Source organism: Diadema antillarum, unplaced genomic scaffold, assembly GCF_040938485.1.
Source record: "Diadema antillarum isolate AM-2024a unplaced genomic scaffold, OU_Dant_1.0 seq00001213_RagTag, whole genome shotgun sequence".
NCBI lineage: Eukaryota > Metazoa > Echinodermata > Echinoidea > Diadematoida > Diadematidae > Diadema > Diadema antillarum.
Genome location: NW_027272005.1, coordinates 188,086 through 210,721, shown reverse-complemented (window position 1 = coordinate 210,721; position 22,636 = coordinate 188,086). Strand labels below are relative to the sequence as shown.

Genomic DNA, 22,636 nt, shown 5'->3' with positions numbered 1-22,636 from the left:
AGTTTTTAATGCGCGTTTCGATTATGGGTCATAACTTTTGATTCATAAGTCCGTTTGTGACTAAACTTTGGTGGTAGATGTCCCTTGGGGAGTTGATGGTCACCACAAGGTCAAAGGTCACAGGGAGGGGTCAATGAACTTCTAGGGCCCAATGTTAAGTTTTTAGGGCGCGTTTCGATTATGGGTCATAACTTTTGATTCGTAAGTCTATTTGTGACCTAACTTGGATGGTAGATGTCCCTTGGGGAGTTGATGGTCACAACAAGGTCAAAGGTCACAGGCAGGGGTCAATGAACCTTTAGGGCCCAATGTTAAGTTTTTAGGGCGCATTTCGAGTATGGGGCATAACTTTTGATCCATAAGTCTGTTTGTGACTTAACTTTGGTGGTAGATGTCCCTTGGGGAGTTGATGGTCACCACAAGGTCAAAGGTCACAGGGATGGGTCAATGAACTTTTAGGGCCCAATGTTAAGTTTTTAATGCGCGTTTCGATTATGGGTCATAACTTTTGATTCATAAGTCCATTTGTGACTAAACTTTGGTGGTAGATGTCCCTTGGGGAGTTGATGGTCACCACAAGGTCAAAGGTCACAGGGATGGGTCAATGAACTTTTAGGGCCCAATGTTAAGTTTTTAGGGCGCATTTCAATTATGGACCACAACTTTTGATTCGTAAGTCTATTTGTGACCTAACTTGGATGGTAGATGTACCTTGGGGAGTTGATGGTCACCACAAGGTCAAAGGTCACAGGCAGGGGTCAATGAACCTTTAGGGCCCAATGTTAAGTTTTTAGGGCACGTTTCGATTATGGGCCATTACTTTTGATCCATAAGTGTATTTGTGACCAAACTTTGATGGTAGATGTACCTTGAGGAGTTGATGGTCACCACAAGGTCAAAGGTCACAGGCAGGGGTCAATGAACCTTTAGGGCGCAATGTTAAGTTTTTAGGGCACAATGTTCAGTTTTTAGGGCACATTTTGATTATGGGTCATAACTTTTGATCCGTAAGTCTATTTGTGACCAAACTTGGATGGTAGATGTACCTTGGGGAGTTAATGATCACCACAAGGTCAAAGGTCACAGGTAGGGGTCAATTAACTTTTAAGGCCCAATGTTAAATTTTTAGGGCGCGTTTCGATTATTGGTCATAACTTTTGATCCATAAGTCCGTTTGTGACTAAACTTTGGTGGTAGATGTCCCTTGGGGAATTGATGGCACCACAAGGTCAAAGGTCACAGGCAGGGGTCAATTAACCTTTAGGGCCCAATGTTAAGTTTTTAGGGCGTCGATTTGATTATGGACCACAACTTTTGATCCGTAAGTCTATTTGTGACCTAACTTGGATGGTAGATGTCCCTTGGGGAGTTGATGGTCCCCACAAGGTCAAAGGTCACAGGCAGGGGTCAATGGACTTTTAGGGCCCAATGTTAAGTTTTTAATTCGCGTTTCGATTATGGGTCATAACTTTTGATTCATAGGTCCGTTTGTGACTGAACTTTGGTGGTAGATGTCCCTTGGGGAGTTGATGGCCACCACTTGGTCAAAGGTCACAGGCAGGGGTCAATGAACTTTTAGGGCCCAATGTTAAGTTTTTAGGGCGTGTTTCGATTATGGACAACTTTTGATCGGTAAGTCTATTTGTGACCAAACTTGGATGGTAGATATACCTTGGGGAGTTGATGGTCACCACAAGGTCAAAGGTCACAGACCGGTGTCAATGAACTTTTCGGGCCCAATGGTAAGTTTTTAGGGCACATTTTGATTATGGGTCATAACTTTTGATCCATATGTCCGTTTGTGACTGAACTTGGATGGAAGATGTCCCTTGGGGAGTTGATGGTCACCACAAGGTCAAAGGTCACAGGGAGGGGTCAATGAACTTTTAGGGCCCAATGTTAAGTTTTTAGGGCACAATGTTAAGTTTTTAGCGCACATTTTGATTATGGGTCATAACTTTTGATCCATAAGTCTATTTGTGACCAAACTTGGATGGTAGATGTACCTTGGGGAGTTAATGATCACCACAAGGTCCCTGCTCACAGGCAAGGGTCAATGAACTTTTAGGGCCCAATGTACTATGCATTTGATTATGACACCTAACTTTTGATCCATAGGTCCATTTGTGAACAAAATAAAGAAACAGGTGTTGTACGTTTGTGGGCGAGACACATTACGGCACTTGCCTTGTTTTGATGACGATGTTGCACACTCGTTGCAAAACAAAAGCAACTTGATTAAAAATGTGATGGTTTCAAAACAGATTTTCAGTATATATAAGTAGTAGTTCATGTTTGGCATGTTGTGTGGAGTTATGTTTGAAAGATAAAAGTATTTTCACTTGTTCAAGGGTGGACCCATGAGGCCCCAGTGGGAGTTCATTTAACCCATTGCCTCTATCATATGGAAGTACAGTTATTGGCATACATTAGACATAGAGAATTACAAATGTACCAGTAGTTTAATATCCAAAAGGTATGTGTAGTCCTCATTTGGGCCGTGGGCCAGGGTCCCCATAGGGGTGAGGTAATATTCCTTTTACAAGGGAACACCCCTTCTGTTGTTTAATTTGACAGCTCAGTGCCTTCACACATTCACTGAAGACAATACGCTGGCAGCACAGGAACTCTGCAGACCTGAGAGGCTTCTGGTACTAGAGGACGCTCTTCTCTGTAGTGATGTATCCTGGAAGCACACACAGTTGCAGACTTTGACAGCAGGTTTGAGAAGATAGGACCATCTGCTAGTATTTATACCCTTATCTACTTAAAATGTTTGAGAAAGGTTGCAACATACAAACTCCCCATCTGTGTTTCATTTACCAAACATCAATTCAAGTAGTTTTCCTACTTTGTTGATGATAAGAAGGTCTCTAGAGCTAAGAATTTTGATAAAGACAGATAAGCTGTACACAGGACCCATTTAGGAATTTGAAAAGTGACTCTCTTTACACAGATAAACTAAGGGCAGTATTAAAGTAAGCATTTATACTGTAATCAGTTTGCAATTTGCTTAGTCTTTCATTTTACTGCAATTGTTATAGTGGTGCTTTCCAGATTTCATTTGAAAAAAAAAAAAAAAAAATATCTGTTGACAACGGGGAAAAACCCTCATTGAGAATTTCATCATTATAACCATGAATTAATTTTGTACTCAGGACTATATTATATGTGAGCAATTAGCAAACTACATGTACATGTAGGAGCAAATGTGCAGCTAGTGGCTGGAAGACTGCCTCAGATGTTAAACAGACATTTTGAACATTTACTTCAGGTGATGTCACAAATCTATTTTGATCATGTTGAATATGTTGTTCCAAAAGGCTTTGCAATTTTCACAGATGTCTTCAAACACATATGTGAACCATATTTTATGCTATTATGCCTATCCTGTATTTTATTTTGTGGCTAAAATGAACCTATTTCTATATAACAGCTCTGCAATCTTTTGCATATTAGAACTACTGCCATTGAAGATAGGGCCTATACTGAACCAGGTTTTCTGTCAGTGGCATAAAGCAACCCAAATCCTCAAACTGCAAAGTGAATTTACACCTACATTGTACATGTGTGTGATATTATAGAGATGTAGAAATTTGGACATTTTGGTTCACCATGTTTGTAGACTGAAAAAAAGGTCCCTATTGATAGGGAGGAGAAGTTAAAGAGTTAGAATGGGAAGTTAGAATGAGAAAGAAATACTGAGTAAAAAGATGAAGAAAAATGGAGGGAAGAAGAGGAAGAAATGAAGGAGGTGAAGCATGGGGGCAGAGGAAAGCTGAGAAGAGAAGAGGAGAAGAGATAGAAGTAGAAGTAGTCAGTAAAGACCCGAGGGTGTTTCTTGAGGAGTCCTACAAAAGGACTGTGGTGGAAGGGATTTAAGCGTAAAGAGAGAGATGTTTTGGACAGGTTAACTGTCCATTTCCTGTGGTTATGCCTGCAGGAAAGGCACAGAAAGTTAAGGCATGCTGTTGTGAATATAGAGGGAGTGCAGACAGTTGGGTGGTGGTGACAGTGGTAAGATGGAGTCAGGGGTAGCATTGTTCTCTTGGTACTGTTTTGATGGGCATGACAAGGTATCTGTTGTCCCAATTTAGGTAGTGTTCACGTTGTGAGTGCTTGACCAATACATATATACCTGGTTAACATACATGGTTGTGGGCATTAGTCCTATTCTGACTTGGGGGGGGGGGGGGTCAAATTGACCCTCCCTTGACATTTCGTGTGATGTTTCCGTAACGCGCAAAGATTTTGCGGCACCATTTCATGACTTTTTTCTTTGAAGTCTCCCCCCATATTTTGAGACCAAATTTGCGACGTTCAGAGGTACACCGTTCTAAAGTTATGTAATGTTTTGCATATGCATGTCAGCCCAAAAACAGCTTAAATTTGTAATTTTGTATACAAATCCAATGCAAATTGTGTTTTTATGTTAGATTGATATAAATTAGATTATTTCAATATTTAATCATTGAAATTGATTGATTCTGTGGCAGATAAGCTTTAAAAAGTGTCTGCAACAAATTTTGACACAAAAAACCCAATAGAAAACAAAAGGTCAAAAAACAATGAAATAAACAAAACAATAAGAAACAAAAAACAATTTGGATTGGAAAATTATTTGATATATCTTGAGGAATTTTGATGCAAAAAAATAAACAATCCTTCAGCCTTTTTAATGGAGTTACAGGCAAAAATATGATTTCATGCATAAATTTGCATAATTAAAAATAGAAAATCATCATTTTTCTCTTGTATAACCATATAATGTTGTAGTTGACATCCCGCTCTATGTTTGGGCAAAATTGTGCAGTGATCGCATGATCAGGCGCTGAGATCTCAGTAAAAACTTGGTCTCAAATAGCCCAGTTAAAATAGGGTTAAAGTTATACAGAACTTATTTGTCCCTCTGCTACTCCATCGTCTGGATCAGTGACTAACAAACTTATGTTTCCTGTGCTGTGCGGTTTATTGGGAACATGGGCATGAAAATTACTGCTTGGGGTTATATTTGTCCTTATTTGTCACATGGCTATGAACACAGCACCCACAACAGTGCCACACTTAATACCAGGAGAACAGTGGTGCCCCAAACTCCAGCGCTTCTGGTGCACTGCTGACACCACTGTCCAAAATCGGCAATAGCCTAACTAGACCTCCTATGCCCTTCCTGCAGGCATCACCCCAGAAAAGTAATGGACAGCTGACCTGTCTGAAACATCGAGATCTCTCTCTATAAATGCTTCCTGTCTTCCACCACAGTCCTTTTCAGAACTCCTTTAGAGAGAATACCTCAGGTAGTCTTTACCAACTACTTCTATCTCTCCTCCTCTCGTCTTACCTTTTCTCCCACTCTACCTTTCTTCTACTCATATACTGAAAACTTATTTCTTATCTTTCTCTTTTCCTCTATAATTGATTGCACCTCTAGGCATATGAAGATTATCACATTGACTTTTCCTCTTTCACATTGAAGGAATTCTGTTTAACATCCGAGGCAGTCTTCCAGCTACCAGTCGAGGACAGAGCTTTCAAGCAGTGGTCAAAGTTCTGACCACTACTTTACTTCCAAATGCCAGTTCTGCAGTGACACAATTGCTTCCCAGCATGCAGCCCAATGGCAATGTGAGTTTACAAATGTGATCCCATTAAAGTCAAACTTTCATATTGTGCATAGTTGCAAATATCAATCATATTCTGTTTAGCTCATTCTATTCTTTACTGAACTTTTAGTGCATCTTCCACCATGTCTATGTGACAGTTATGTCAACTTGCAGAAATTTTATTTTATGGTTTCAGAATTTCAGTATTGGGTGCCAAGTTTGATGTAGGATTTCTTCATACAAGCCATTGCGAGAGAAATGGCAACATCCAAAAAATACTGATAAATCATTTGTATGTAAACTTGGGGCTGCAAACAGAGAAAAAGCTGCTGAAAACTGCTTATCCACTGAAGGTAAGCCAGTAGAGTAATATTGAGTTTAAGAGCTCAGAGATTTTGATCCTAGCAGAATCTTCATGAGAGAGCAAAATGACAAGCAAAATGGGTAAGCAGACACCGGTGTATGGACTATAAACAAACTTGTCATGTTCTAACTGGGAGGGGCAGGGGCCACTGAACAATGAAAACAAAAGGGGTGGTTTTTGTGTCAAAAGCAAAGAGTCAATTAGGTAAGGAGGGGAGGGGGAAGGAAATAAAATAGAGAGGCAAACTAACATGTATGCATTGTACAACATATCAAATATATAATGAAATATACATGTGTAATATGGGAATGAATGTATTAACATATATTCTTATATAAGTATCTATATGAAGTCAATATTGTATACAGTAATCTCCACTTAATCAGGTTGTGTAGTGCAGAACATTTCTTACCTGATTATAAAAGCAGTGTACTTGCTCAATGGAAGATCATGTTTCATTCATGTCATAGCTACCCTACACTGATTTTGCACCTGTTGTAACATGCACAGCAAGATATGTCACTACAACCACACCTTGTCTAAAGTCACACAACTGACTTTAATCACAGAAATCCAGATTTCGTTGTAAATACTTTCAACGAAAATGACATACAAACTTGACAAAATTAATTTTTGAATACCATACTTTGTTGATGACAGACTGCAAAGGGGTGATTGGTAATCCATTCCAAGGTCCTGCATGCACCAATACAGACTAGCCTTTCATGGATGTGCAATGTACTTTGGAAAAGTCACATTGTAACCAGAATGGGTGCAAAAAGGTACTTGTACAAAAATGGTTACTTTTACAATATGACTTTTTGTGTATCATATCCTGTGCAGGCACTTAATTGCGCAACTGTAGAGGAACAGAAGACAGAGGATGACAAATACAAGACAGTAAGTTGTGCTTTTGTATCTTATTATTTTTTAATTTCTGTATTCAGCAGCAGAAAAGATATCTTCAAAGAGGAGGAATTGTTGGAACTTAGAAATCTATCTTTTAGTTCATTTATTCATTATTTCTTGTATTATCCGGCAGGGTTGGCCTTTTCAGTTGTATACACAATTGCCTTCCAAAGATATTCTGCAGTTTTGCACGTATTTGCACATGGGAATACATGGAACATATGTACATGAATTGCACAAACCAAATTACATAGAAATAGAGAGTAAATCAAACAATACAAAAATATGCAGGTTAAGGGGTGCTGCGTCTCAGGTAATGAGATACATGTTAGGGCATGACATTGGAGATGGAACCCAGTTTGAATTTATTTCAGAGCTGGATTGAGTCTTTGGCTATCATCTGCAAAACTTGTTCCATTGTGTCTTGACCCATATTTCTGATAAGACTGGTTTAACCCATCCACGTACGGGCATCTGTGTAATCTGTAATTTCGTGCCTGCCTAGTAAGTCGGCAGTGAACTTGGGCGCGATCTTCCCTATGACGCGATCTACACGCGAGGGGCATTCATACGTCATTGAAAAACTGCCTGTGTCATTCCCACTAGGCAGGAGGGATGATACGTGTACACTCGTGCGAATGTGCACTTAGTTGACTCAATACAGCACTAGTTTATGTCAATTTTATGAAAAGAAATGATAAACTGTGAAGGAATTATGAAAAAATATTATGTTTCTGTGTATTTTATTAATAAATCCTCTTCATTTCAACCTATCTGTAATCACATCTTACCCACTTGCAAATCGATGTGTCCATAATGTCCTCGAGCCCCCGAGATAGCTCGGGAACATTCCATTCAATGATGGGTTTTTTATTTTGCAACGTTATCAAATAACTCTCATGTAAGCAAGTTCTTACTATGGCTAATCTATTTTATAATGTATCATAATCTATCTATGCTTAGATAACCTAATTCAAATTTGCAGAGACATAGAAAAAGATATGTTTTACAATCGTGATACGTTCAACTACTCATTTACCCTGTGCTGAAATCCGCATGTCTGCTCCGCACATGTTATCGCTATCGCTCAAACTTCGATCGCGATGGCTTGGCTTGTGTGTGTTCTACGTATGTGTAGACGAGAAGCATGGGGCTGAAAAAACACGCAGCACCACGTGGTGTGGTAAAAAACAAATCGGATGTAAGAAGTCGTACATTCAAGATCTAAAACAGACAGATAGCAAATTCAAAGTCCACTGAAAAGGTCTTGACACTGTAATGTATGTTCCCAAATCATGTCTGGCTTAGTTTTGAGAGGATTTTCTACACTTGTGAAGGTTTTCCTCGCACGAGATCAGGAATGAGATCGGTGAACTAGCTACAATGTATACTGTATGTATAAAACATGTGACTGCATGCATGCACTAAGTGACTGTGAGAGTGCGGCAAGAACGCTAGGAATGCACCAGGTACGGTGTGCTACAAATTCTTGGGGCGAAATTAGACTTCATTGTTCAGCCCGTCTAGTATTTATGTTTTATAATAATTCTATTTCTTCATAAATTCATGAAAAAAATGCAACATATATTCATCATATATTTTAGAAGCGTAATATGAAATATTTTGGCTTTTTTTTTTTAGTCCAAGAAAAAAAAACTATATTGAATAAAAAAGTAATAGCAACTGATAGTTCTTGACTCAAGTCTAAATTCTATGCACCTTCTTGCAGTTACCCACAGTTGCCCATGGATACGATGCATAAATAATCAGCTGTCTACTGAGTCATACCTACCTTACTGCTCCTGTTCAAATTGAGAGAGATTGTGATTTTATCGGTGGCATGTATAGTTTTATAACCTAATCCAATAAAAAAAAAGACAAATTCAAACATCAAATGGTGTGACAGTTTTTGTCAGAATTCCCTATCAATATCACTTGTTGCCACGATAGTTTTCAGATTTCACTTGCTTCATTATCGAAGCTGTTGGACATTTGAAAGAACTGCTTCATAAGAAATCAACTTTCATTTGTTATTTATTTTCACAAACAAGAATTTTAATCACTTACATATTTTTTTTTTAATTATTTGAATGTCATAATATTTCATGATGGTATGGTGTGCTGTCTTTACATGGCAAGATGGGATTTTTTTTTTCATCCAGGGTCAAAGAAGAAAGTGACAGCTAGGAAGGAAACCAAAAGGATGGGGAGGAAATGAAAAGGATAGAATGAAACACCTGCTCAGCAGGCTCTTTTTTTTATTGATTTAACACAGTGGTGAATGCAGTACATCAGAATTTAAAGGGGAAGGCTAGTAACTGATCAGTGGGAATCAGTGGAAATGCTGGGAGATGATTGGTCCAATCCTTATGGGATTCATTCAAGAGTTCATTGTATATCTATTGTTGTGTGAAAATGATTTGCTTCAGAATGGTCTCATATTCAAGTAATGTGCAGTTTGATGCTTCCAGGTTAGCGTCCCTGGTCAGTGACGGAGCATTAATCTGCACATTACTTGAATATGAGACTGTTCTGAAGCAAATCATTTTCACACAACAATAGATATACAATGAACTCTTGAATGAATCCCATAAGGATTGGAGCAATCATCTCCCAGCATTTCCACTGATTCCCACTGATCAGTTACTAGCCTTCCCCTTTAAGTACAGTTCTAAATAATTGATCAGTTGAAAAATGAGCAAAGAAAGTGGGATTTCATCGAGTTCTAAATGAAAACTGAATTAGCATCGCCATTTAGATCTAATATTTACTACAGAATAGACCTGATGCAAACTTTATTGTCAAGCTGGTTGAGTTTCTTCAGAGACACAAATTTTGGTAGCACTAAACCCAAGTGAACAAGCAAAAGGGGAAAAAAAATGATAAAATGCAGGTCTCTAGATCTAGACCACTCCTGTGCACGAGCGAGCATCAGCCCCCGTTTCATTGTCACTCTCGTCATTGGCCTAGGCTAGGCTGCTGGTGTCGTACTCGCCATCATCAACGTCATGGTCACATGAAATAAATTGCATCATCATAACGGTTCGTACATCAACATCACCAGAATCATTATCATCATCATCATCACTATCATCTCAACCACAGCAAAACCCTGAATATCACTCCCATCATAGTCACTCTCAGCTCACAAAACACATCAGCAAACGATACAGACATCGCAGACCTAGCTAGCTATGTTAGACATTAGTCATACACAAAAATGAAATGGAGGTGTAAAACTAGTAATGAATACATGAAGATCATCAACAATGGCATTCTACCGTAGAAAAAAATACACAGAACATCTTGCACCGCAAAAAAAAAATCGAGGTAAAAAACTACGATGAAGAAAACTAGGGTGAAAACCCGATGCTTGGAAGATGAACGATGAAGACACTTTACGGTAAAAATGCTTACACGGAAACGAACGAGTGGGTATACCGTACCATACAAAGTACGATGTTCTCGCACACACGTAGATAATCTACATCATGTTCAATCAAAAAACTCAACAAACACTCGACAAAAGTTCACCTCTAAATTGTTGCAAACGAGATAATCACTGGAAAAATGAAAAAAAAAAAACACTCAGAAGTACGATTGTACTCTGAAAATAAGAGATAAAATGATATGAAAGCAAAAGAGAGAAAAAAGAGAGAAATGGATGGGAAACCTAGAAAAGCTACGCCACACTCACTAGCACTAACGTAATTCGAAAACACACAGAGTAATCAGATATCATCACGCACCCTATGAGGAGATCGATATCACGATACCACGCGTAAGAAATCACTGCAGTTGCTGGGGCAACAAAGATACATGCGCGCTGTAAACATGAATATTGATTAGTTTCTCAGCAGGCTCGAACCTCTGATAGGTGTTTCAGCCAATAAGAGACATTCAAAAATAGATTTCTTTGCATGAATTATTTTTCAGAGTCCCAGTAAGGATCTCTGTGATTGGTTAAAATCATTTTACAGCTCCTGGCCAAGTCTGAGGTCGTAGGACGCCCTCTTTTGGTCATAAATAATGCAACCCACGCTGGTTGTGGGGTGTGACTGGGATGGGTTAAAAACTTCACTCCCATGAACATTCTTAATGATGTATTTTGACAAAGAGAGAACACAGTTTAAAAATTCCATGTGTTTAACCCTAACTACATTGTAGGCTGGGCTATTTAGGTAGATGATAGAGCCGGGGGCCGTCGACCGCGCGGTCACGACAAAAATTGACACATTGTCTGTGATGTAATCTAAAATGTGGTAAAGTTGATTTTTCAAAAAATTATCATTTATGCTAAATTATGCTAATTTATGCATAATGATGCATGAGATCAGACTATTTGGTATAAATCACTATAAATCGCTATAAAGCTCAAAACAGGCACGTTTTTTGCGTAAATATTCTTATAAGTGTCCTTTGCAAATGTAAGAGAAAAAAATTGTGCCATCAAAAAAATTTTTGAAGTATTTTATTCTTTTTTTGAATTTCTTATGTATTTCTTTGTTTTTCGATTTTTTGTTTTTCATTGTCCTTTCAATGAAATTTGTCTGTGACATTGTTCTGAACATAAGAATTAGTATGTTATCAATTGATTTTAATCCCTAAAACCCAAAAATAATCATGCTTTTATGAAATTTGCCTGTAAGCACAGTTTGTATTGAAATTGTACATGAATTCACGTTTTTGAGCAGTTTTTGGTCTGACATGCATGTACATATTTACACATAACTTCGGAACTGCGCACCTGGGTATCGCAAATTTGGTGTCAAAAGATGCAGGAGACTCGAAAGAAAACAGTCATGAAACATCGCGGCGATAGCTTTTCGCAATAGCGATACATTGTGCGGAACATCGAGGGGGGGCCTCAGAGGCAAGAAACTTATGGCAGCTGTGTTTTTAAGGAAAACTTTGCATGATGTGTTATTTTGCTAAACTTTTCATTAGTCATTTATTGGCTAGCTGATGATGTTACATACTGTGAAAAAAAGAGTAAATACATCTGTATGTGCATTCATACATGTGTGTATTCTTCCGTATAATACTGCTCTTCATTGTTCGTTCTGCAAATATTCATGTATGCAGATACCACCTAAGCTTGACAGCAATATGGCTTTGGCAGAAGCATTACTTAATGCTCAGCAAGTTGCCCTGGAAATCATCTCCAATTTGTGCTGCCCAGAAGGTAATTTAATCTTTTGTTTTTCGCTCTGGCTATTTTCCGTCTTGAAGTAGTTAGTTTATTGCGCTCTGATGTTTTGTGTACCTGGTACACTTTGAGTTTGTGATAGGCAAAACTGGCTAAGATGAAGGGTATTTGATGTTGCCAGTGATTTTAGTCCCAAATTAACTTTTGTGTAAGTCTTTTTAAAAAAGTTATTATGTTTCTTTTATGCTAGGGTAAAGATGATCATTTGTCTAACGAAGAAATTATAGGTAAGACATAAAACGTTTTGCTTGCTACTGCTTAGCTTTGTCAGGTTTACCTGACGAAGCTCAGGTAAAAGAAACATCGGTTGAGAATGAGAAGGGCATTAAGTTGCCACTAAACCCATAGGCCCGAATTCACGAAGGTGGTACAAATGAAACCATGGTTTAAACCATGGACAAAAACCATGGAGCGCCAAGTGTCGCACGGAATATTTCGTTACGAAATCAGTCATTTCGTCGATGAAATGATTTTTTTGTAACGAAATGACAACATTTTGTAACTAAATGAACATTTCGTCCACGAAATGATAATTTCGTCCACGAAATGGTCATTTTGTCGACGAAATGACCAATTTTGTAATGAAATATTCAGTGCGACACTTGGGGCTCCATGGTTTTTGTCTATGGTTTAAACCATGGTTTCATTTGTACCACCTTCGTGAATTCGGACCATGATGTTCAAGACAACTTACCGCCCTTCTCATTCTCAACAGATGTTATGTATTTCTGACACTAGGGTAAAGATTATCATTTGTCTAATGAAGAAATTGTAGATGTTAAACGTTTCGCTTGCTACTGCTTAGCTTCGTCAGGTTTACCTGATGAAGCTCAGGGACACGGTGGTGCATGCACATATTAAACGTGCATGTGTACCCAATTGACAGCTGCTGACTCTTGGAATGGGCCTGTGACAAGAGTTACACTGGAGAGACTGACAGGCCTGTTGAGGAAAGGATATTGGAACACAGGCAGGATATCACAAACCACAGAACTGAGGCGGGCGTGAAATGCATAGACACAGCGTGACACTGGTACACCATGAGAGTGAAGGAAGTTAATTATCCATATACAACTCAACCAAGATGACATCAACAGAGATGTTGGTGTTGGCATTTAGTTCCCCGAGTCATGGATGCGCTTTATTCGCCTTTACCAACACAAGGGACGTCCATCCACCATCACCAATGGTGTGGCTGACATCTCTGATGAGATCCCACCTTCGACGTCCACAAAGGCGCTACTAGACTGGACTGACAACCAACAGACGCAGGATGGCGCACTGCCAAGCCTGTCCAGGGAGACAGCATTCTAGCAATTAGCTCCGCATACATGTCATAGCTTACATGAATGCACCACCTTGTCTCGTACCAGCAGTAGCGAGCAAAATGTCGTACATCATATGACTTCTTCATAAGACAAACAATTATCTTTACCACTAGCATCATAAAATACAATGGTCAACTTCTTCACAAGTATTCTATGTGACCCTATATCACAAAACCAACAAAATGTCACCAGACGTGGATTTTTAATTGAGGGCAGATTCCTAAAGAGCAGACTTTAAGCTTAATGATAGCTTAATTCAGATGGACTCCCCATACCTATGTAAATACTAAAAAGAAAGCTTACACCCTATTATCATTATTATCATTACCGTGTGTGTATATATACTTTGATATGTTTGATTTCTTTCATTTTGTTGCCTCCTCCTGGTACACCTTTCAGGGCTCACTGTCTGCTCAGCCCCCCCCCCCCCCCCCTTCCCCTTGCTGTTGCTTTTTCACTCTTTCCCTTTCTTTATCCCTCTGGTGTTCCTTATCTTCTTTGATGTTGGCTCCCTATTCATCCTTTTCCTTCAGTGGTTTCCCCTATGATCCTCATGATCATTACTGACCCTCCTCTACCTTTTGTCTGTCCCCCCTCTTCTGCCTTTTGACTGTCCATCCTCCTGCTCTAATCCCCCTCCCTTTACCTGTTGGGCTCCATGCCCATGACCTTCCACCCTCTCCTTTGTTTTCTTTGTTCTGTGTACCCTGCCTGTCCCTGTCTGTTCTTGTTGTGTGAAGTCCTTTATGTGATTGCTTTCCCTGCTTGTTTGTCATTTTGCCTTTGACAAGATTCTGCTAGGATTGAAAGCTCAGGCCCCTTTTGACTATACCCTTGAAAAGTGTGAACTGAGAAAAGCGGCTCTGAAGTACAGGGTCTAATCAAGCGCTTAATCTTTACCAAGTCGTGCTAGCTGTGCAATGAAAGGGACAAAACACAGGATGTAAACCATTGGAGCAACAACAATGAAGGGATTGTCAGATTAAGCGTAAACTGAGCATTTTCTATAAACACATTCTGTCCATTTTCAAAGCAGTAGAGATATCCTTTCAAAGTTATTAGACTTGAAAGTGGAGAGTGTGTAAAGGATTTCAAGAAATGAAAAGGGGACTCTAAGACATACCTGATTATTTTATTCTCCACCCTAAAAAGGGTTGTAGAAAAACTGCTGAAAACACACTTTCCCACTCATGTCATGATCCCAAACTAAAGAATAATGTAGAAGAAGAATAGCTCCTTCAAAAAATATGAAAAACTCAAGATTGACTCAGCTGAACCATTGCACCTTTTTTGAGTGCTCTCGTAAAATCAAGGGGTGGGACTTTTTGTTGGTTTTGTGATGCACGGTCACATATGTGACTGTGCATCACAAAACCGACAAAAATCACAGGCCCTGATTTTGTGTGAGAATCCAAAATAGGTAAAATGGGTCAACCTAGTCAGTCTAGAGTTTTTCATATTTTCTGAAGGAGCAATTCTTCTACATTATCCAAGAGTTTGAGACCATAAGTTACTGTAAATGGGAAATTGTGTTTCCAGCAGTTTTTCTGGAACACCTTTTTTTTGTAGAATAGTGTGATGAGGTATGTCTTAGAGGCTTTGTTTCATTTCTTAGAAATCCTGTACATACACTTCCACTTTCAACTCTGATAAAAGTATGATACTGTTGAGTTGACAGTTGGCATTGGCAAGGAATAGAAAATGTGATAAGAGCATGCTGAATTTCAGCTTAATCTGAAATCTCTTCATTGTTGTTGCTATGGTGAATATACATCCTTTCTTTCGTCCTACTCATTACACAGCTTGCAGGGCTTGGTAAGATTAAGTGCTTGATTAGACTCTGTACTTCAGAACGTCTTTTCTCAATACACACATTCTCAGAGTGTGTGCTTTCTTTCCAATATTTAGATAGGGGCAGTTCCTTGAAAGAAGAAGCTTTAATCAGCTTTAACCCTATTTTAACTGGGCTATTTGAGACCAAGTTTTTACAGGGGGGGGGGGGGGTCAATTTGACCCCCCCCCCCCCCCCTTCAGATCTCGGCCGCCGATCATGCGATCGCCACAAAATTTTGCCTGAAGGTAGAGCTGGATGTCAACTACAAGATTACATGGTCATACAATAGAAAAATATTGGCTTTCTATTTTTAGTAAATTAATTATGCAAATTTACGCATGGAATCATATTTTCACCTATAACTCCATTAAAATGACTGAAGGATCCCTTAATTTTTGTGTCAGAGTTCCTCAAGACACGTCGAACAATTTCTTGTAAAAAAAATAGCAAAATCAAATTCAATTTCTTTTGTTTTTATTGTTTCGTTAATTTCTTATGTATTTTATTGTTTTTTCGACCTTTTGTATTTCTATTGTTTTTTTGCCAAAATTTGTTGCAGGCACTTTTTCAAACTTGTCTACATTAGAATTGATTAATTTCTATCATTAAAAGTTGAAATAATCTAATTTATATCAATTTAAAGGTAGGGGATACCTTTTACAGAACTCCCAAAATGCAGCAAAACATTAAATTTGAACCTCACGGGACTTGTTTAGGCTACTGCTAAGAAATTTGAAAGTCAACAGTTATCTACAATTTGAATAATGCACAAAACTCAACTACTCACTAGTTCTATGTGTCAGCCACACTCAAGCCTTTTTGTTGCAGTCTTCTGTATTTTTCTTATCTATAAACACAAATCTAAAAGTATGAGAGCTGATGTAATAACATATAGAGTGTGTGGCAAGAATGTATATAGAAATGTTTGTACGTTTTGATGAACTTTATTCACAAAATATACATGATGGACACACATGCAGTGCATGGGTCTGCAAAGGTAGCCTAGTAATGTACTGGAATTTACGGTGAGCCCCGAAAAGAATTCAATTCAAAATCTAACGGTCAATAAAAATGTACTAAATGTTACCTTCCACTTTCAATACTTTATGGGAGTTTCTAAAATGATGCTCTCTTAAACATACCACTGTGTTTATACAACTCTTCATTTAAGGCATGCAAATGGGATTCCCTACCTTTAACAAAAAAACACAATTTGCATTGGATGTGCACACAAAATCATTAATTTCAGGTTTTGGGTTGACATGCATATGCAAAACATTACATAACTTCAGAACAGTGTACCTGGACTTCGCAAATTTGGTCTCAAGATATGCGCAAGACTTCAATGAAAAAAGTCATGAAACGACGCGGCGAAATCTTTACGCCTTAAGGAATCGTGGCGCGAAATGTCGAGAGGGGGGTCAATTTGACCCCTTCCCCAAGTTGGAATAGGGTTAATCAGTCTTAATAGAGTGAAATTAATGCCTTGGGTGGGTACATTGGTGACTGTACAGTTTCAAGTATTTGTATCAAATTGAATGACAGATCCGGGGGTGCCCCCCCCCCCCCCCCCCCCCCCTTGAGACGGGAACCACATATTTATCATCTTTTCAGGAATGCATCTTCAGATTTTTGTATAGCTTGCCAGATATATTAACTAGGATGATAGAATATATCTATGTACAAATGGGTGCCATGCTCCACTTAGGCTGGGTTCACATAGGAGTACACTATTCGGGTATACGGTGCACGTTTTCTAGGGCACGCGAATAGCTTGAATCGAACGATAGGATTTCCTAATACCGGGTCACATAAGAGGGCACTATTCGATAGTACCGTACTGCTGCGTATAGCATAGGATAGTGGGAATCGTGCTTGTTCGATTTTGGTGCAGCATATACCATCTCTCGTTTTAATTGATTTACCCAAACTGACCCCAGGATGGAGTTGGGTCAGTTTTTTATTCATATACTCAATTTATAGCTTTCTTGTAACAAAAATGGTGCGGTTCCAATGTAATCTCAGTTTAGAAACTCTTTATAAGATTGCTAGGATGGTTGTGTAGGAGGAAGAAATCCTCTCTGCATGGGGTAGGGAGTTGATGGTGCAGGTGATGGTGTACTGGGTTGACTTGACGACGCCAAAAGAATATTATAAAGTAGGATACGCGTGCTACCTTGCTTATGTGACCTACCATGCCCAAATGGCGAATAGCGAATAGCGAATAACGAAAAGTGAATACCGTATACCGTATACTTCTATGTGAACCCAGCCTTAGGGGCCCTGGGGGAGGGCAAAATCCCAGAAATAGGGAATCTTTAAAAATCTCCTTCTCTGGAACCAGTAATGATAGAGCTACTGTTTCGACTTGACGACGCCAAAAGAATATTATAAAGTAGGATATGCGTGCTACCTTGCTTATGTGACCCACCATGCCTAAATGGCGAATAGCGAATAACGAATAGTGAATACCGTATACTTCTTTGTGAACCCAGCCTTAGGGGCCCTGGGGGAGGGCAAAATCCCAGAAATAGGGAATCTTTAAAAATCTTCTTCTCTGGAACCAGTAATGATAGAGCTACTACTGTAAGTTATTGCTTTGAATGAGTACAGTGGTGACTATAGTTCCAAGTTTGTTCATGGTAGATCCAGGGGGTGCCTCCCTCACCCCCCCCCCCCCCCTCGTGCCATGCATGGGGACCAGATTTAGGCCATTTGAAAACAAATTTATATTTTGTTTTAATGAGATTTTAAAGCTAGATTTAAAATATAGAGTTTCAAGTGTTAATTCTGTATGTGGGACCATATTTTGAGAGGTTGATTAGCATTTGATTAGTACTTAATTACCAAATTGGTATTTTGAGAGCTTAATTAAGTGGGGGTGTATTAACTACCGTGACAATACATGTTTTGGTAGGAAAGTCTTGTCTGCTTGTGCGAATCAATGTGCATGCACCTCTGACAGGACTGAATTACAGAGTTGATGACAAATCAGTATTCTGAGCGTGCAATCAACAGTGAAAATTGATCAAAAACTTAAAGCAGAATACTAAAGGAAATGCATATTTTGTTGGATTATTCCCCCATTTCAAGCTTAGAGCATGTTAAACACAGCGGCCTTTAATTCATCCATTTAGAAAATTACGTTTTGGAGAACGACTGCTTAGAAAAATTGTTTCCTGAATCATGCTCAATTGGAAGATCCGTGGTTATTTTGGGGGTGTGTCCATGACGTCATGGGTTGAAGGGCAAACCTGAAAGTATCACACAACAGCCTAAGCTTACCTATGTATGCTCTTGATGAGAGCGAGATGTCGAAGCTCGTACCCCAAAATCCCAAGACATTTTTTTATTAGAATGTCATAAAAAATGAAATAAAATTGTTTTCTGTGAAAGTCTCCTGTGAAATCACACATTTCTTCGTTTAAACAGAGTCTGTTACGTGTTATTTAGGCCACAAATACAGAAGTTGTCTGGCCTAGTGCCTGTAGTGGTGCTTCCTAGTCGATCAGTCACATGCATGCGCCCATCTCACCGGCGGCATAGGCCTATGTCGCAGTGCAGTAGTCTCCGTGTATCAAAGAGCGGAGAAGTCTGGGCTTCGTACCTCTTTGGTACGTACAATATCAGCAGTTCCTCGGTAGTACTACAGCTGTGTATGCCATATATTTAGCGAGTCTTTTTTTTTTCGTGAATTGGAACTTGCCAATAATTTTGCGAGTGCTTAAATTTGTGGTTGTGGAGTAGTGGGAGTACACTACGGAAGGGGAAAATATATACGAAAAGAGAGTTGATATTTTCTTGTGTTTTTTAAATTCGCAAAAAGCACCAGGTTCGCGAAAATAAAAAAAAAACCTCGCGAAACATTTGGCGTACGTGGATCGCTAATACTAGATACCACGCAATGCGCGGGCATCGGCTAAGTCGAAGTCTTGACTAGGCCAGCCGGCCTATCTGGTGATAAAATAAACGATACAGAGCACTGCGATTTTCATCGATAGTGATAAAACTTTGATGGACTCGGTGAAGTAATGAATGGATCGTGCAGTGAATTTGTGAGGGTACCTAGCTGGATAGAATGCTGATGAGCTGTGAACGGGAGTACGGAGTGAGTGTGATGTGATAAGATATGATAATACGTAGCCCGACCAGACGCTGCACTACCTATAGGGCTAGCGACTGGGCTGTGTTCAGTTAGGCCTACTGCTGCTCTGAAGTACGAGTTCAGGTCAGCACTATAAAAGCTCGATTCATTTTCAGTTCAAAATAAAAACAACTCTTACCAATCTAAATTTTGAAGCCTATCTGGCATTGGTCCTGCGTCACCAACATTGTCCCCTGCTGGCCTGCCGTGTGGCAAGGGCTCGTATTGCCAATCTCCACTAAGTCCGTCTGCTTCAACCGGACCACCCTGGGCCTTCCCGACTATCTCGCTCGCAGCGTCTCCCTCCTGCGCCCCGCCGTGCGGCTCGTCATCAACATCTATCTCTCCAACTTCACCAGGGTTATCATCACTAGTTTCATCATCGCTATCATCACTCGTGTGTACTGTATCACTCAGTTCATCACCGCTTCCACATTCAAATTCCACCAAGAAATCATCCTGATCATCACTAGCCTTAATGTACGATGTCGCGCATTATTGAAAAACAAACTTTCAAAACTTATGCAAATACTATCTACAACCACTTGTATAATGCAATGCATGCACTATGCGCGCGGGGGGCTGTGGCGCTCTAGACCTTGCGCGATTCCCTTCAACCCATTACGTCATCGGCAAAGACTCGAAATTTACGCTGTGACCTAGATTTCAGGGGGGTGACAGGTGTAAATCTTCAATATCCTCTAACTCCACTTCAAAAAGGCCATTTTAAACGATGTAAACGACAAATTGTTCTATGTGTTCCACTCTTTGACTTCATATATGATTTTATTTCTTCAGTATTATACAAATGATGCACAGGTGCGACATGCACGAGGCGCAGCCGAGTGCATGTTTGCAACCGTTGTCAATACTCGAGAGTGAGCCGCACCTTCACTAACGCCACGAAATAATCCTGTGCATCATTTGTTTTATAAAATGGGTCGAAAACTAACAGCATTATTCACGTACCTTTGTGGGTCAATACCAGTCAGCTACATGTAGCACTCGCTCAAAAGTCAAGATGTCCGAAGATGTTCGTCCCAAACATTTACGCACGTCGCACTCGGAAATCCCGCACATAAGTACTGTACGTACGTATAAGGCCAAGTAAAAAAAGAAAGCAGTTTCTCGTCCGGGTTTTTTGAGCAAGGCGATGAGGGAGGTCCTTACTATTTGATATCTTACTATTTTTTCGAGGATTGTCAAAATGGAAGTAATATGTGTTTCTCATCCGGTAATTTTGAGAAAGGTAATGAGAGAGGGCTTTACTATTTTCTATATCCAATTTATGAAATGACTATCACTCTGGTAGCTGTGTTATGAGAGACCAGGTCCCAAGTGTATGTCTTGCCTGCACTCTGTGCATTTTCAAACAAATAGATATATGTACCATACTTGAAATGAACTTCATGCATGCAGAAATACATGTGCTTTTTCTTTCCACTACAGATGTCAAGGGAAAATGACCATCTTAATACTGGTATCTAGGCCTAGTGTTGTAATGGCATTTCTGATACCCGGTACCAGTGTAAGCTTGCAATTCTGATGTATTGTGCTATGAATTGAAACAGGTATAAAATATGTCTTTCAACAAAATACCAATGTACGACTGAAATAATTTCCATGATATTCAAAACACTGATTTATTAATCATTGGTAGTGTGACTTTTTGTGTCCACACAGCTGGTATGTATATATCTGCATCTCTTCACAGTACAAATATATTGTAGAACATTCAACTGGAAACTGGCTTGTACAATTGCAGATGGATGTCAAAATGATACTTGCTGATATGGCATTATAGCATTAAACCTTTAAAGATGTTTCTTCATGTTCTAGACATTTTGATGAATGATTGTATACTACACTACAGGGGATACGACTCACGGCCGTGTCCTTGAATTTACATTGTAAAGAAAAGTACATGTATCCTGCAGAAATACGAGACAAACTAGAAATATCACTGAAGGTGATTAATACCCCTGCCCCGTGACGACAGTCTTACCCAAGGAATGATCTTTCCTTGATCTTCTGCCATTTAAATGCCGTTACCATGGCAACGCAGCTTCCGACACGTCCGAAAAATATGTCTTGCACTTCTTCCCACCAAGACTATTGTGTGTGCCACATTTCATAAGATTTTGTCAAAAACTGAGGAAGTAGTTCAATCCACAAGATCTTTCCTTGATCTTCCGCCATTAATATGCCGTTACCATGGCAACGCAGCTTCCGACACGTCCAAAAAATATGTCTTGCACATCTTCCCACCAAGACCAATGTGTGTGCCACATTTCATGAGCTTCAGTCGAATACAGAGGAAGTAGTTCAATCCGCAAGATCTTTCCTTGATCTTCTGCCATTTATATGCCGTTACCATGGCAACGCAGCTTCCGACACGTCCGAAAAATATGTCTTCCACATCTTCCCACCAAGATCAAGGTGTGTGCCACATTTCATAAGCTTTGGTCAAAAAACTGAGGAAGTAGTTAAATCCGCAAGATCTTTCCTTGATATTCTGCCATTAATATGCCGTTACCATGGCAACGTACTTTCGGGTACTGTCAAAAAATGCGTCTTGCACATCTACAACCAAAGGCACACATCTGTACCAAGTTTCATGGAAATTGGGCAAAAACTGAGGAAGTAGTTTGTAACACAAAATTTTCCATCATTTTGGCTCATAATATGTGAGCTGTAACCATGGCAACATACTTTTTGTCACTGTCAAGAAATGTGTCATGCTGACCTATATCCTAAGACAAACATTCAATATGAATTCCATGAGAATTGGAAGAACACTGATGAAGCAGTTTTGCCATGAAGCATTTTGCCCTATATTTTACCAATAACATGCCGTTACCATGGCAACGCACTTTTTGCCACTGCGGAAATATGTGTCTTGCACATTAACATATTCAGATGAACATCTGTACCTAATTTCATAAAAATTGATCAAAAACTGTGGGAGGAGTTCGCGACGCAAGATTTGTACCCATTTTTGCCCATAATATGCCGTTACCATGGCAACATACTTTTGGGTACCGTCAAAAAATACGTCTTGCACATCTACAACCCAAGGCACACATCTGTGCCAAGTTTTATGGGAATCGGTTGAAAACTGAGGAAGTAGTTCGCGACGCAAGATTTGCAACGGACCGACCGCCCGACCGACCGTCCGCTGATTCCTATATACCCCCTTCAAACTTCGTTTGGCGAGGGTATAACCAGAATCCATGGAAAAGTTA

General features: G+C 39.5%; 1 protein-coding gene across 1 annotated transcript in view; it reads left to right on the top strand.

The window, feature by feature from the left end:
- The window catches only part of LOC139744816 (HEAT repeat-containing protein 3-like), a 96,926-nt gene that overhangs the window by 25,008 nt on the left and 49,282 nt on the right, over nt 1–22,636 (top strand). Inside the window, exons 6-9 of the mRNA XM_071655230.1 lie at nt 2,578–2,721; nt 5,477–5,625; nt 6,811–6,867; nt 11,962–12,061. Of these exons, the coding sequence (XP_071511331.1) occupies nt 2,578–2,721; nt 5,477–5,625; nt 6,811–6,867; nt 11,962–12,061 (450 nt within the window). The remainder of the gene's footprint in view (nt 1–2,577; nt 2,722–5,476; nt 5,626–6,810; nt 6,868–11,961; nt 12,062–22,636) is intronic.